At 61.7% G+C, this 11,913-nt stretch overlaps 1 protein-coding gene across 1 annotated transcript; it reads left to right on the forward strand.

The window, feature by feature from the left end:
- Positions 1-619: 619 nt before the first annotated feature.
- LOC142003892 (lens fiber membrane intrinsic protein-like) lies at positions 620-9,664 on the forward strand. Its single transcript, XM_074981246.1, has 4 exons — positions 620-794; positions 6,097-6,237; positions 8,717-8,851; positions 9,502-9,664. Exons 1-4 carry the CDS (start codon positions 620-622, stop codon positions 9,567-9,569), a joined length of 519 nt encoding a protein of 172 aa, XP_074837347.1. The 3' UTR covers positions 9,570-9,664.
- The last annotated feature ends 2,249 nt before the right edge of the window (positions 9,665-11,913 follow it).

The following is an 11,913-nucleotide window of genomic DNA, read 5'->3' on the forward strand; positions in this document are numbered from 1 at the left end:
AGTCAATCACTCCATTTGGTCTCACTCTTCTCCGGTCAGCAGCGGCCAGTCAGAGCAGGTCCTGGCCCTCCCTGCCCTGCCTTGCTGGCTGCACAGTGTTACACATGAGATGTGGGGAATGTTCCCTCCTGACCCTTGCATGATGCTCATGCCCTGAAGCATGAGGCTGACTTATGGAACCACCCACAGGCAGGCTCAAACCTGGGGCTTCTGGAGCCTAGTGCATGAGCCTCTACAGTTTGAGCTAAAAGCCAGCTGGGTGTCCGCTAAGGCTGTAGAGGGACTCATTATTTCTCTGTGTAAGTGACCTAGGTGCCACTCCATTGGACAGTGAGCCACATCCCTAGGAGCGTGGGTTACGCTTACTCCTAGCTCCCCTCAGATACTTTCAGAGAATTCTCCTGTCCCCTGGGAAATCCAGCCACAGCCCTTGGCTTTGCAGCTCCTGCAGCAGGGAGTTCCCCAGCTCTGCGTGACACAGAGGGCAGTAGATGTGACTGCTGCACAACCCGGTCAGTGATTGCTCCCTGCTGGGCCTGCTTCTAGGAGGCCCAGTCTCCTCTTGTCCCCGTGCAGGAGAAAGGCCCCGGCGACCTGCAGGACCTGTGAGCGACCAGCCATGTACGCCTTGATGGGAGGCGGGCTGTTGTGCGCTGTCTCAGGCCTGATCCTTCTCATCGTTGCCACGGCGACTGACTTCTGGATGCAGTATCGTTACTCGGGGAACTTGAGCAACCAGGGGCTCTGGAGGTTCTGTGTGGGGGGAAAGTGCCACCCCCACACCATCAGCATCGGTGAGCAGGGCCTGGGGCTCCCCTCAGGCGGGGACAGAGAAAAGGAAGGTGGCGGCTGCGGGGACAGATGGCCCAGGCCTGGGCCCCAGGAAAGGGCCTGGGTGGGGCTGAATGAGCAACGACTTGCAGACGTACGGATGGGATACCTAGCTGAGTCCAGCTCAGGGTGTCTCCTGCTGGCTTGGTCGTGGGTGCCTCTCCCAGCTTGGCTCCAGCAGCCCAGTCTGACCTGTTCCCAGTGACGTAGGCCCAGGCAGACTTTCCTGTTGAGTCACCCCACAGAGCCCCTGCCTGGTGTCCTGGCCGTTGGTTCGCATAAGCACAGCTGCTCTCCCAGCTGCAGGCCCCATACTATGGAGGGCAGAGACAGGCAGATCCCACCAGGCAGTCCTTGGCAGCCAGCTCCTCGGCAGCTCTGGACTGGGCTGCAGATCTGGCCTCTCCTGGTCGGAGAGTCTGAGGTCCCCCGCAGCTGGCTTGTTACACGAGGTAGGGGGACCAGGTCAAAGCCAGCTGTGAGGGGCTCTGGGCTGGTCCCAGCCCTTCCCCAGCTCCTGTCTCAGGCACAGCCAGTCTGAAGGGAGGCAGAACTTCCGTGGAGCCCATAAAGAGCCTGTTGCTTTGCAGCACTGGCTCCAGCTGAGCTACCGAGTTGGCCTGTGCCTGGCTAGCAGGAAATTCTGGAGGGGGACTTGGTGTGCAGAGCTGAGAGAGAGCAGGGCCAGGAAGGATTTCACACAATGATGGGGCAGTGCCCACTTTAGGAGCTGGTCTATCAAGGCCCTGAGTTTGCCAGTGCTGCTTCATGGTGTGGGGAGCATGGGGGGCCCAGGGTTGATGTTGTGGGAGGCCCTGGTATGTCACCCATGGCAGAAGAGGCCGATGTGCAGCTACTGGAAATCTCCTGGGGCTTGGCGTAGCTGGCATCTGCCCCTGGAAGCTCGGGCACCTGAGTGCCTCGGATGGGAGAGCAGCGTGGCACCACTGATGGATGTCACGTGATGGAAGATCTGGCTGAATGCAAATCCAGATGCAAGTGGGGCAGGGTAACCGGTGCGACCAGCAGCAAGGAATCTTCTCAGGTCCACTTGGCCCCAAACCCCTGAGGATGGAGCAGCGGGGTTGCTGCTGCTTCTCTGTGGGTGATGCTTGCTGCATTGAGGGACCCGCATATGGAACTTGCTCCTTGACCCTTAGGGAGCCGTCCCTTGGATGCCGCTCAGGTAGCCCCATTCCCTGCCCCTCCTGGAGCTGGAATCCCCCTCTGAGCCCCCTTCTCTGCTCCTCAGGGACCCCATGCTCCCTGCCTCGTGGGGTGCCCTCCCTGGGATCCCACCTTTCCAGCTGTCAGGAATCCACAGGATTGGTGCTAATCCCCCAGCGTTGGAACAGGGGCTAGGAGGCACATTTCATTGGTCCAAACCCCAAGGGCGGGGGTCTCTTCCTCCAGGCTAAACCCTCCCCCCAGCCTCTAGACTGAACCCTCAGCTTCCTCTCCACTGGCCACATTCTCAGCTCCTGGGGACAGGCCACAGCACAGCTCCAAGTTACCCACATCCTCGGTACCGGGAGGCCTTCCCCTGTGCCCCATTTGTGGAGAGATTCTCCCAGCAGGGGGGTGGCTCCCATTTAGGGGCACACTCCACGACTTTTCCCTAGAAGCCTCAGGGGCTCAATCAACCCTAAGCAATAGGACCTTTGTGAGCTGTTCATCATCCCCAGTATGAGCGCCTTGCCTCAGGCTGCATGCTGCCATGGCTTTGGGACAAGTCAGGGGAGAGATGGCAGAGCTGCCCACAGGGCCAGTGGGTTCAAATCACAACCCTTCTCAAAGGAAGTATCTACGTCCCTGCAATGGGGTGGACAAAGCCCCGATGCCTGCTACAGGAGGCCAGAGGGCTTCCCACACCCCATCCCAGCCAGAGGAGCAGACAAGAGGTCCTCCAGGGAGGATAGAGCAGCTGTCTCTGCTGCAGCCAATCGGGTCCCAGCAGGCCAATATAAAAGAAGCTGCTGGGCTGGGGCTAGCCAGTTGCTTTTAGGAGCTTGAAGTGGGTGCGTGTTGATAGTGCCTGGGAGCCCAGCAGCACTCTGACGGCTCTGAGTGCAGGCTGGACTTAGACCTGGGCCAGACCTAGGCCCTCTGGCTGGAGACTGGCCACAAGCCTCACAGAGGGATGGGCAGCCTCCTGGACAGGGCTAGTCAGAGCTCACCCTCAGAACCCTGAAGACAACAGACAAGACCTCTTGTGGCACCCTGGGCCACAGAGGGGTGCTCAAGAGCAGGTGGATCCCGTCCCTCTCGCTTGAGCTGGGAAGCGGCTTGGTGTGCGGGTTCCCTTTGAAACTAGCATCTTAGTATCTTTCCTCACCTACTCCTGGCTGGTAGGTCCTCCTGTATCGTCCGAGCACATTTTTGCCACTCTGCCTGGTTCTTCCTCATGCTTCTGCCGACTGCCACAGCCGGCTGGCTCCTGTGTCTTTCGCTCCCATTCCCACCACTTCAGATCCATGCCTGGGGATCTGCGTCATGAGGATACTCTGCTCTTGGAACCCTCCTCGGAGCCGGAGCCCTCTTTTTGGTCTGATGGGCCTTCTCCATCCATGGTGTGTCTTGTTGAGCTTCCCGGCACTTGACGACCCCACCTCTCTCTGGCCAGGTTTGCAACATGCTCCCTAGGGCAGTGGCTCCTGATCTTTTCAGCAGCACCACGTGCTTCAGCAAGAGGAACAATTCCGCCGCACACTCACTTCTTTCAGCTGAATTGCTTGGTCTTGAACTTGGCCCTTCCCTGCCAGCCCATTGGAGCTGCGATGTGGCATTTAAACAGGGGCCCCGCTCCTGCCCTCTCTCCCACCCCCTTGCCGCAGCAGGGAGCAGGCAGCCTTGCTGCTTGAGCCTTAGCTGGTGCAGGGTCATCAGTTCCCCCCACCCCTGCAAAGCGCTGTGGTGAGGGAAAAGTGATGAAATTTCATGGCACACTTGGACCGTTCTCACGGCACATGAGCGTGTCAGGGCACACCGGCTGAAAGCCACCGTCCTAGGGAGGTGATTAGATGCCTTTTTCTTGCTCTTTCCTTTAGGGGTCTGTGTTTCACTGCTGCAGAGCAATTATTGCAAATACCACAGGTGCATTCAACATCCCATTCCTCCCACCAGCTGTCACAGCTCCACCGGATCAGTACTCTGCCTCCAGCTTGGAACAGCCTCTAGGAAGAATCCTTTCAGTGGCTCAGACCCCTGAGGGGTCTCACCCTTTCCACATGGGGTTGGGCCTGCAGCCTCACTGCATCTGGGGCTCCAGCCCTCCTGTTTCACACCGTGTGGTCTGCTCAGTGTGAGAGAGACCGTGAGAGAGACGTGTCCCATCCGCAGGGATTAATGCCCCTCTCTGCGGTTGATTTGCAGTGTCACTCACCCAGCGCTGTCAAAGCTGCTGGGGTTGTTAGTCAGAGGGAACCCAGCACAGGGAGGCCATAGGACAGCACAGAGAACTGAAGATTAAAGCCTGGACCTGTCTTGTCAGCCAGAGCCCAGCTGAGTTGTACTGACCCCTGGCGTGGGCTCTTGGGCTCTCTGTCTGCCTCCTTTGTGCAGTTCCCAGCTGAGAGGCCCAGCTCCTTCCAGCACCCCACCACCCACATCATGCAGCTCCAGTCCTTTGTTCTCCAGCTGGGGTCTGAAGCAGGGAAATAAATCTCCCGTTGAGGCTGGGGTGTTGCGGGCTGGGTGTCCATGTCCTGGAGACTGGGCTTCCATTGTCCTCTGGGATTCGCCAGGGACACAGGCCTTGACCAGTCCTTTTTAATGGCCCACAGAGGTTCAGACAGCCCTTCTCGCCCAGCCAGAAAGCAATGCATAAGAATGGCCAGACTGGGTGAGAACAAAGGTCCAGGTAGCCCAGCATCCTGTCTTCTGATATGGCCAATGCCAGGTGCCTCAGGCATGAGCAGGACAGAAACTAGGGACATCCATCCTGTCTATCAGCTCCAAGAATGTATGTAGTTCTTTTTTGCACCCTAATAAAGTCCTAGTCTTCACATATGGGGAAACTGAGGCACACATTAGCGGTCATAAATATATCACAGAAAATTCCCCCTTTGCCCCATGTACCCCTTGGGGAGACCTCACTGGGATCCCCAATCCCAGCCCCTTTCCCTGCCCCACACAGGCACCCTAGTTTCCATGAAAGCCTTGTCTCTCACAGCCTGCATCACTGTGATTCTTTGGTTTCAGGAGCGACTCTCCGGGCCATATCTAGGATGCAGCTCATGCAAAATGCAGCCAGTCACATCCTGACAGGTACCCGGCCATCTGGCTCTGCTCCATGCCCTCCTGTCTAGGGCCCTTATAATCTGTGAGCTGCCCCCTCCCTCTTGACTGGCTTTGTGCCTTCACAATCCCACAATCCTCAGGTACCTGTTGTTCCCCGCCCCCACTGCCCCCAGCAAGGGTCCCCTTTAACTCTTTCCATCCATATGCACAATAAATTTTGTTATGTGCACCCAGGCATGTGCACCACCAGTAGAAACACACACTGCCGGCTGTGGGTGCTCTTCTAAGCTGCTGGGGGGCACCTGACTCTCTCCAGGGCTTCCACCCAAGCTCTTAGTTTACAGGGAACATGGCCCCCCCGCTCCCACAGAGCCTTTCCTGATGCAAAGCTCCCTTTGGTTCCATGGGGTTCGGCTCTGGGCCCATGCTGAGGAGTGGGCCGGGGGACTGGGGGCAGATTCTCAGTGACCAGCACCTGGCCTGCCAAGTGGCCTGAGCTCTGAGGAAAGTCTGGCTCCAGTTTGAGGAGTCTGAGGCCCCTGGAATGCCAGGCCTTGGGCCCACGGCAGCTGACCTGCTAACTGCTGGCTCTCTTGGATCTGTGCAGCCCAGCTCCAGGAGTCCCTGTCTCCCAAGGGGGCCTGGTGCAGGCCAGGTAACCAGCACCGCTGGGGCTGACAGTCTCCTTGTTACAGCCCCATCCCAGCTATAAAGAAAGGCACCGCCCTAGGGTGCAGCTGTAGAGGGAAGAGAGGCAGGGCATGTAGGGGGTAGCAGCCTCACTCCATGGAAAGGGATTGCTGGGGGAGGCTCAGCCCATGTCCCAGCCCCAGTGTTTATTCTGCATTGGTCCTGTGCTCCCCCTCCACACTGCTGAGTGCCAGAGGCACTGGCCCGACACCAGCCCGCTCCTCTGGCCTTTCAACCACTGCTCCTTGGATGCTCTCCGGCTGCTGACTCCCATTGTCGATCTTTGAGCACCAGGTTCCACGAGAACCAGCCCCCTCTCTCGCTCCCTCCCTGCAGCCTTCTGGGATGCCACCCGGGCGTTCATGCTGCTCTCCATCCTCTCCTGCTTCGCGGGCATCATCCTGGGCCTCACCGCCTTCTCCAGCAGCGCCAGAGCATCCCGGGCCCGCTCCGCTGGCATCACCCTGCTGATTGCTGGTACGTGGGCAAAGCCGGAGGGAGGGAGGGAGGGCAAGGAAGTGCCAAGCATCATTAGAACCAATAGGATGTGCCGTTTGCAAAGACCAGTGGCAGCTTGGGGTTGAGTGGGCACCCAAGCATGGGACGGGCACTGTGGGGCAGGGTGGGCACCCCAGCATGGGACGGGCACTGTGGGGCAGGGTGGGCACCCCAGCATGGGACAAGGTGGAAGCACCAGGCACTGGAGAAATGTCTATGAGGTGATGAATGACCTCACATTATTCATGCTCCCCTCAGCCCATTGCTTATCACCCAGAGGGCCCCTTCTCCATGCACCCACCTCTGGGGTGGCACATCCGGGCCCGCTTGGCACCTGGTGCGAGGCCAGCAGGGAGCGGCAGAGATGGGAAAGGAATCGAGAGGAAGCAGAGGGTAGGGCTGGCCACTCCTGCCCTACCGTCTCCTCCTTCCTGCCACACCCGTCAGCCACATTGCCCACATCAGCCACGTGCCGCCCCCACCTTTCACACCAGGCCCAAGCCCCTGGGCCAGGAAGGCTGGAACTCCGGCATGCCCAAGGACACTAGGCCCCTCTGAGCACCCCCTGCCTTCCCTCTGGCTAGCACCAGCCTCCAAACCCTGCCAGCTGGAGGCCAGGCACAGCTGCGCCTCACTGGCTGGTCTGAGGCTCCAAGCCTGGTCCCTCCGAATCCTCACCCACGGAGGCTGCTGAGGGCTGGCCAAGCTGCTGCAGGCCCAGCCCCTCCTCCCTGGGCCCCCAGGTGTGGGACAGCTTTCTCCAGGCCCTTCCTGTCTGGGCCCCAGCCAGAGCTGAAACTGTCTAAGAGCAGCCCAGGGGGCTGGCCCCATGGGCATCCAGGCTCTTCCTCCCCTGCCTGGCCCACCCCGTGCTGTGCCGTGGGCCCAGTGGAGGGCCAAGGAGGCCGACCTCTCCTCTGGCTCCTCAGAGCAGCCCTCTGGCCGGGCCAGGCCCACGGACTGCGATAGGTCATGAGGGCAGGCCCAGACTGTGAAGAGCACCAGGGGGCTCGGCTAGGGACGGGGCAGCGCCCAGGCGTCAGTGCTGGCAGCGCCACGGAGGGAAGGGTGTAACCCACTCCTCCCGCCAGCTGGGAAAGGTGCTGGGGAAAGCAGCCAGGTTGGGATGGAGAAGCACCTGCCAGGCCAGCTTGGGTCTGGTTATAGGGGGCGGGTGGCCCACTGCTCCCCATCCTCCCTGGAGCCTATCTAGTGCCCAGGTCCCACTGGTGGGCTGGCTAATGGTGGGGCTGATCCAGCCTGCCCTTGAGGATGCTGCAGGGGCAGCCGGGGGCAAAGCATAGGCGGCGGGGGGAAGGGTGGGGACTTAGCCTCTGCTGCCCCCGTGTGGCTCTGCCCCCTTTTCCTGGCGCTGCCCTTGGTCTACAGCTGGGCTGGATGGACAGCTCTGACCAGCCTGCTGCGGGGCTGGTGGGCAGGATGCGGCCGTGCTGGAAGAAGACCCGATCTCTGGTGTGCTCCAGGGAACCAGGTCAGGATAACACTCCCAGACAGGGACAGCAGAGGGAGCCCCAGGGCTGCGCTGGGGGATGGGGTGTAGGGTGCAGGCAGGGGTGATGGTAGTGGCTGCCGGGGGCGGGGGGCACTCGGGCTGGGTAGCCCAGCTTGAAGCGCTGGCGGGAAGATAAGGGTGGCAGAGCTAGGGGAGTGCTGGCTCCATAGCTGCCCCTGGGGAGCTGCCCTGGAGAGTGGCAGGGCTGGGGAATGACTCAGAGTAGCTCCCCGGCACCAGTTAGGGGAAAGATCCAGGGTGGGGCAGGAGCCGTTTCTCTTGTACAGCTCCTAACACACCACTAGGAAGAGTGGGGCTGAGTCGCAAGGATGGGGCTGGCCTGGGGGAGGGTGGCCCATCAGATCAGTGACTGTCCTGGCCGTCTAGCAGCACAGGACAGGGCAGGGGGCTCGGCAAGAGGCAGCCAGACCCAGACAGGAGTGGTGCTGCATCAAAATGACACAGGGCTTTACCCAGCCACACTGGGGCCCTGCACTGCAGTGCTGAGCTGTGTCGGGTCTCTGCATGGGGGTTCCATGCCTCTCCAGGGCCCTGCACTGCGGTGTCACGTCGTTGTAACACACACATCTAGGTGGGTTCACAGTCCCACGTAGTAGCACCTAGACCGCTCACATGGAGAAAGAATGAATCTCCTCTACAGCCTTAGTTGAGAGCCTGTTGGCCTTTAGCTTGAACTGTACAGGCTCCTGCCCTAAGCTCCAGAAATCCCAGCTTTGGGTCTGCTTGTGGTGGTTACACGGTGTACCTGCATTGTGGTGCCAGGCTGTGCGGGGCCCCTGCATTGTGGTCCGGCAGCGTGCAAGTCCCAGTGTCGCAGGGCCGTGCGAGATCCCCGCACGGCAGGTGCATTGGTGTGAGGGGTTCTATAAGGCAGGCCTGCATGTGACGAGTGGAGTCAGGCCTCAGCTCTCCTCACGCCGGCAGGTGTCTTTGCATTGCTGGGGCTGTCGGTGTACACGGGCGTGACGGTGAATTTCTTTGGTAAGCGCTACGTTGACTGGCGCTTCTCCTGGTCCTACATCCTGGGCTGGATCGCTGTCATCCTCACGCTCTCAGCAGGTAACCCCCTCTGTGTGTCCAGCTCCCCAGCTGCCCATCGCTGGACTAACTGCAGATCTCAGGCTCCTGGCCTCCCGGGCCAGCCCCAGCCCTGGGCTTCCTGCCCACCCAGCCCAGATCCCGGCTGCGTGGGGCTACCTGTGCTGGCCTGAGCAGCACTGGACTTAGGTGAGGGGCGTCTGGTCTGCAGGGAAGCCTGAGGAGGGTGGCTCTTAGCTGAGCTCCCAGGGCAGGGTGGAAGGAAGAGAAGTGCGGAGGGAGCAGCCCAGACAGGCTGCAGGTGAAGAGGAGAATGAGTCAGGTGTGTGGGGCAGGGCAGGGAGGTTGCTTGAGGGATGCAGGAAAGGAGGAGTATGAGGGGCAGGGTGCCTCCCACCCCTCCCTGCCCCCTGCTGCTGCCCTGCCCTCCGTCCCTCCCTGCACCCCGCTGCTGCCCCTCCCTCCATCCCTCCCTGCCCCCTGCTGCTGCCCCTCCCTCCATCCCTCCCTGCCCCCCGCTGCTGCCCCGCCCTCCATCCCTCCCTGCCCCCTGCTGCTGCCCCGCCCTCCGTCCCTCCCTGCATCCCGCTGCTGCCCCTCCCTCCATCCCTCCCTGCCCCCCGCTGCTGCCCCGCCCTCCATCCCTCCCTGACTCCTGCTCTCTGCCGCAGGCATCTTCCAAATCTGCGCCGTTGCCAAGAGACCGTCCCCAGGGAGTTCCAACGTGGCGAGTGGCTGAGTGGTCCCCTGGCTGCCTGGATGCGTGGCCTGGTCCTGGCAGCTCTCCAGCCTCACCTCTGCCCTGCCCTGCCGGCTTCTTGTCCTCCAGTGATGACCGCTGCACCCTCCAGTGACATCACCTAATCCTGGCCAATCCCCGCCCTCCAGTGCTACCTGCAGGGCACCAGCCAATCCCCACCCTCCAGTGCTACCTGCCAGGCCCTGGGCCAACCCCTGCCCTCCAGTGACACCCACTCAGGCCTGCCAACAGGTGGAAGCAAAGGGGGCAGTTGCTCCCGGGCTCCGTGTTTCAAAGGGGCCCAGAGCGCCAGCTGCCCCTGTTCCTTTGGCCATGGCTGGCGCTTGGCCCCTCTGAAGTGCTGCTCCGGCTGCACATGGCTGTAGGGGGTGGGGGGCAGTGCCATGGTTATCTGTCCTTGGCCCTGCCCCTTCCAGGGCACAGAGCTGGACCCCACTCCCACCTTGCTTCAGGGCCCCTGGTGGCTGTTGTTGCCACTGCACTCACCAGGCCCCAGCCAATCCCGGCCCTCTAGTGACACCCACCAGGCCCCAGCCAATCCTGGCCCTCCAGTGATACCCACCAGGCCCCCGGCCAATCCCGGCCCTCTAGTGATACCCACCAGGCCCCCGGCCAATCCCAGCCCTCTAGTGATACCCACCAGGCCCCTGGCCAATCCCGGCCCTCTAGTGATACCCACCAGGCCCCCGGCCAATCCCAGCCCTCCAGTGATACCCACCAGGCCCCCGGCCAATCCCGGCCCTCTAGTGATACCCACCAGGCCCCCGGCCAATCCCAGCCCTCCAGCACTATGCAACCTGGAGTCCTCTGCCCTGTCCCAGTCCCCTCCCTGCCCTTGGCCAGACGTGGTGCCCAGTGTTGGCCTTGATCCCGATGTACCAGTGATCTGAAAGTGCCAATAAACCAGCCAAACCCACAGCTGCATCCTGGTGCTGCAGTGTCCTGAGCATGCGACAGGCAGGGGGTGGGGGGCAGACTGGTGCCACCCCCTGCCGCATGGGTGATTCATGGCAGAAAGTGGCTCAGCGCGGCTGCTACCAGCTCCACTGGGGAAGTCCTGAGTTCCCAGGCTCTGAGCTGTGCCCTGCCTAGGCCCCGTCTCCTGGAAATAACCCCACAAGGGTGCACGCTGCGCTGCAAACCTGGGCTCAGACTCGGCTTTGAGCTGAGCCCCTTCCCCTTCTGTCCACATGGTAGCTGGCACATGTCCCGCCAGGACGTTGTCTGGGAATTGGCCTCCTTCCGTCTCTGCACTGCCACCTGCTGCCAGGACCTCTCCCCCAACCCGCCTTCCTGCCAGGGCCGAGCTGGGACGCTCCATTCCTGACCCAGCTCTGCCGCTGCCCCTCCACCCTGACCCACAGCCCCCTGCCACCCTGGGTCCCCCACACCCCAGCTCCCTCCATCTCTCTTGCAGCGTCTCTCCGCCCAGCATGGTGGGGTGCCATTTCCGGTGGCTCCCCCAACCAATGTCCAGCTTGTGGGTCCGGTCCCATCCCTTCTCTCAGCTTAGCCGGAGAAGAAAAGCCCCTCTGAGGCCAGAGCTCAGGGGCCTCTTCTCCTGAGCATGGCTGGGGCGGCAGAGACCCGGGCCCTGTGGGTGACGCCCTCTCTCCTTGGTCTCCCCACTAATGCTCAGGTGGACGGGAAGCGCTTGGCAGGACAGGGTGCAGGAGAGGTCTGGGGGCGGGGGGCTGGGGTTGAGGGGCACCGGCAGAACTGGGGGGGCATCATGGGGTAGCCAAAGGCTGAGGGGCAGTGGCAGAGCTGAGGAGTAGGGGGACCCCAGGGCTGGGCTAGCAGGGGGTGTGCGCGATCCATCACTTGCTTCTATAAACACCCAAATTCCCATAGTTCCAAGCTGGAGGGTGGGGTCACTCCTTCCTCTCGCCCTCCCCGTCCAAGGTCCTGGCCTGTGCTGCACCCTCCCTCTCCCCTGGGGCTCGGCGGCTTGTTCTGCTGGATGGGTTGAGGCAGGTTTTGCTAACCCTGCTGGTTTGTCAGTCGGGGTGACTCAGGCAGTGACACACGCACAGCAGAAGTGACACCCACATAGGGCTGGGATCAACCTCCCCCACCGCCCCCAGCCAGGGGCTGCCCGGGAGGTGGCTGGTTCCTGCCCTGGGTGCCTACAGCTTGTAGCTGATGGGCTGCAGGGCAGCAGGGCTGGCTCCCGCCCAGGCTGGTCACCCAGACATTGCACAGCCGGACTTTGACTCTAAAGCGGCTGATTGCCATCACACTGGCTGCAAAGGGCCCGATCCTGCCCCCGGGGTCCCAGTGCCCCCGCAACCAGGGGGGAGGAGCTGCTCGGGTACAGCAC

The sequence above is a fragment of the Carettochelys insculpta genome, chromosome 30 (assembly GCF_033958435.1).
Source record: "Carettochelys insculpta isolate YL-2023 chromosome 30, ASM3395843v1, whole genome shotgun sequence".
Taxonomy (NCBI): domain Eukaryota; kingdom Metazoa; phylum Chordata; order Testudines; family Carettochelyidae; genus Carettochelys; species Carettochelys insculpta.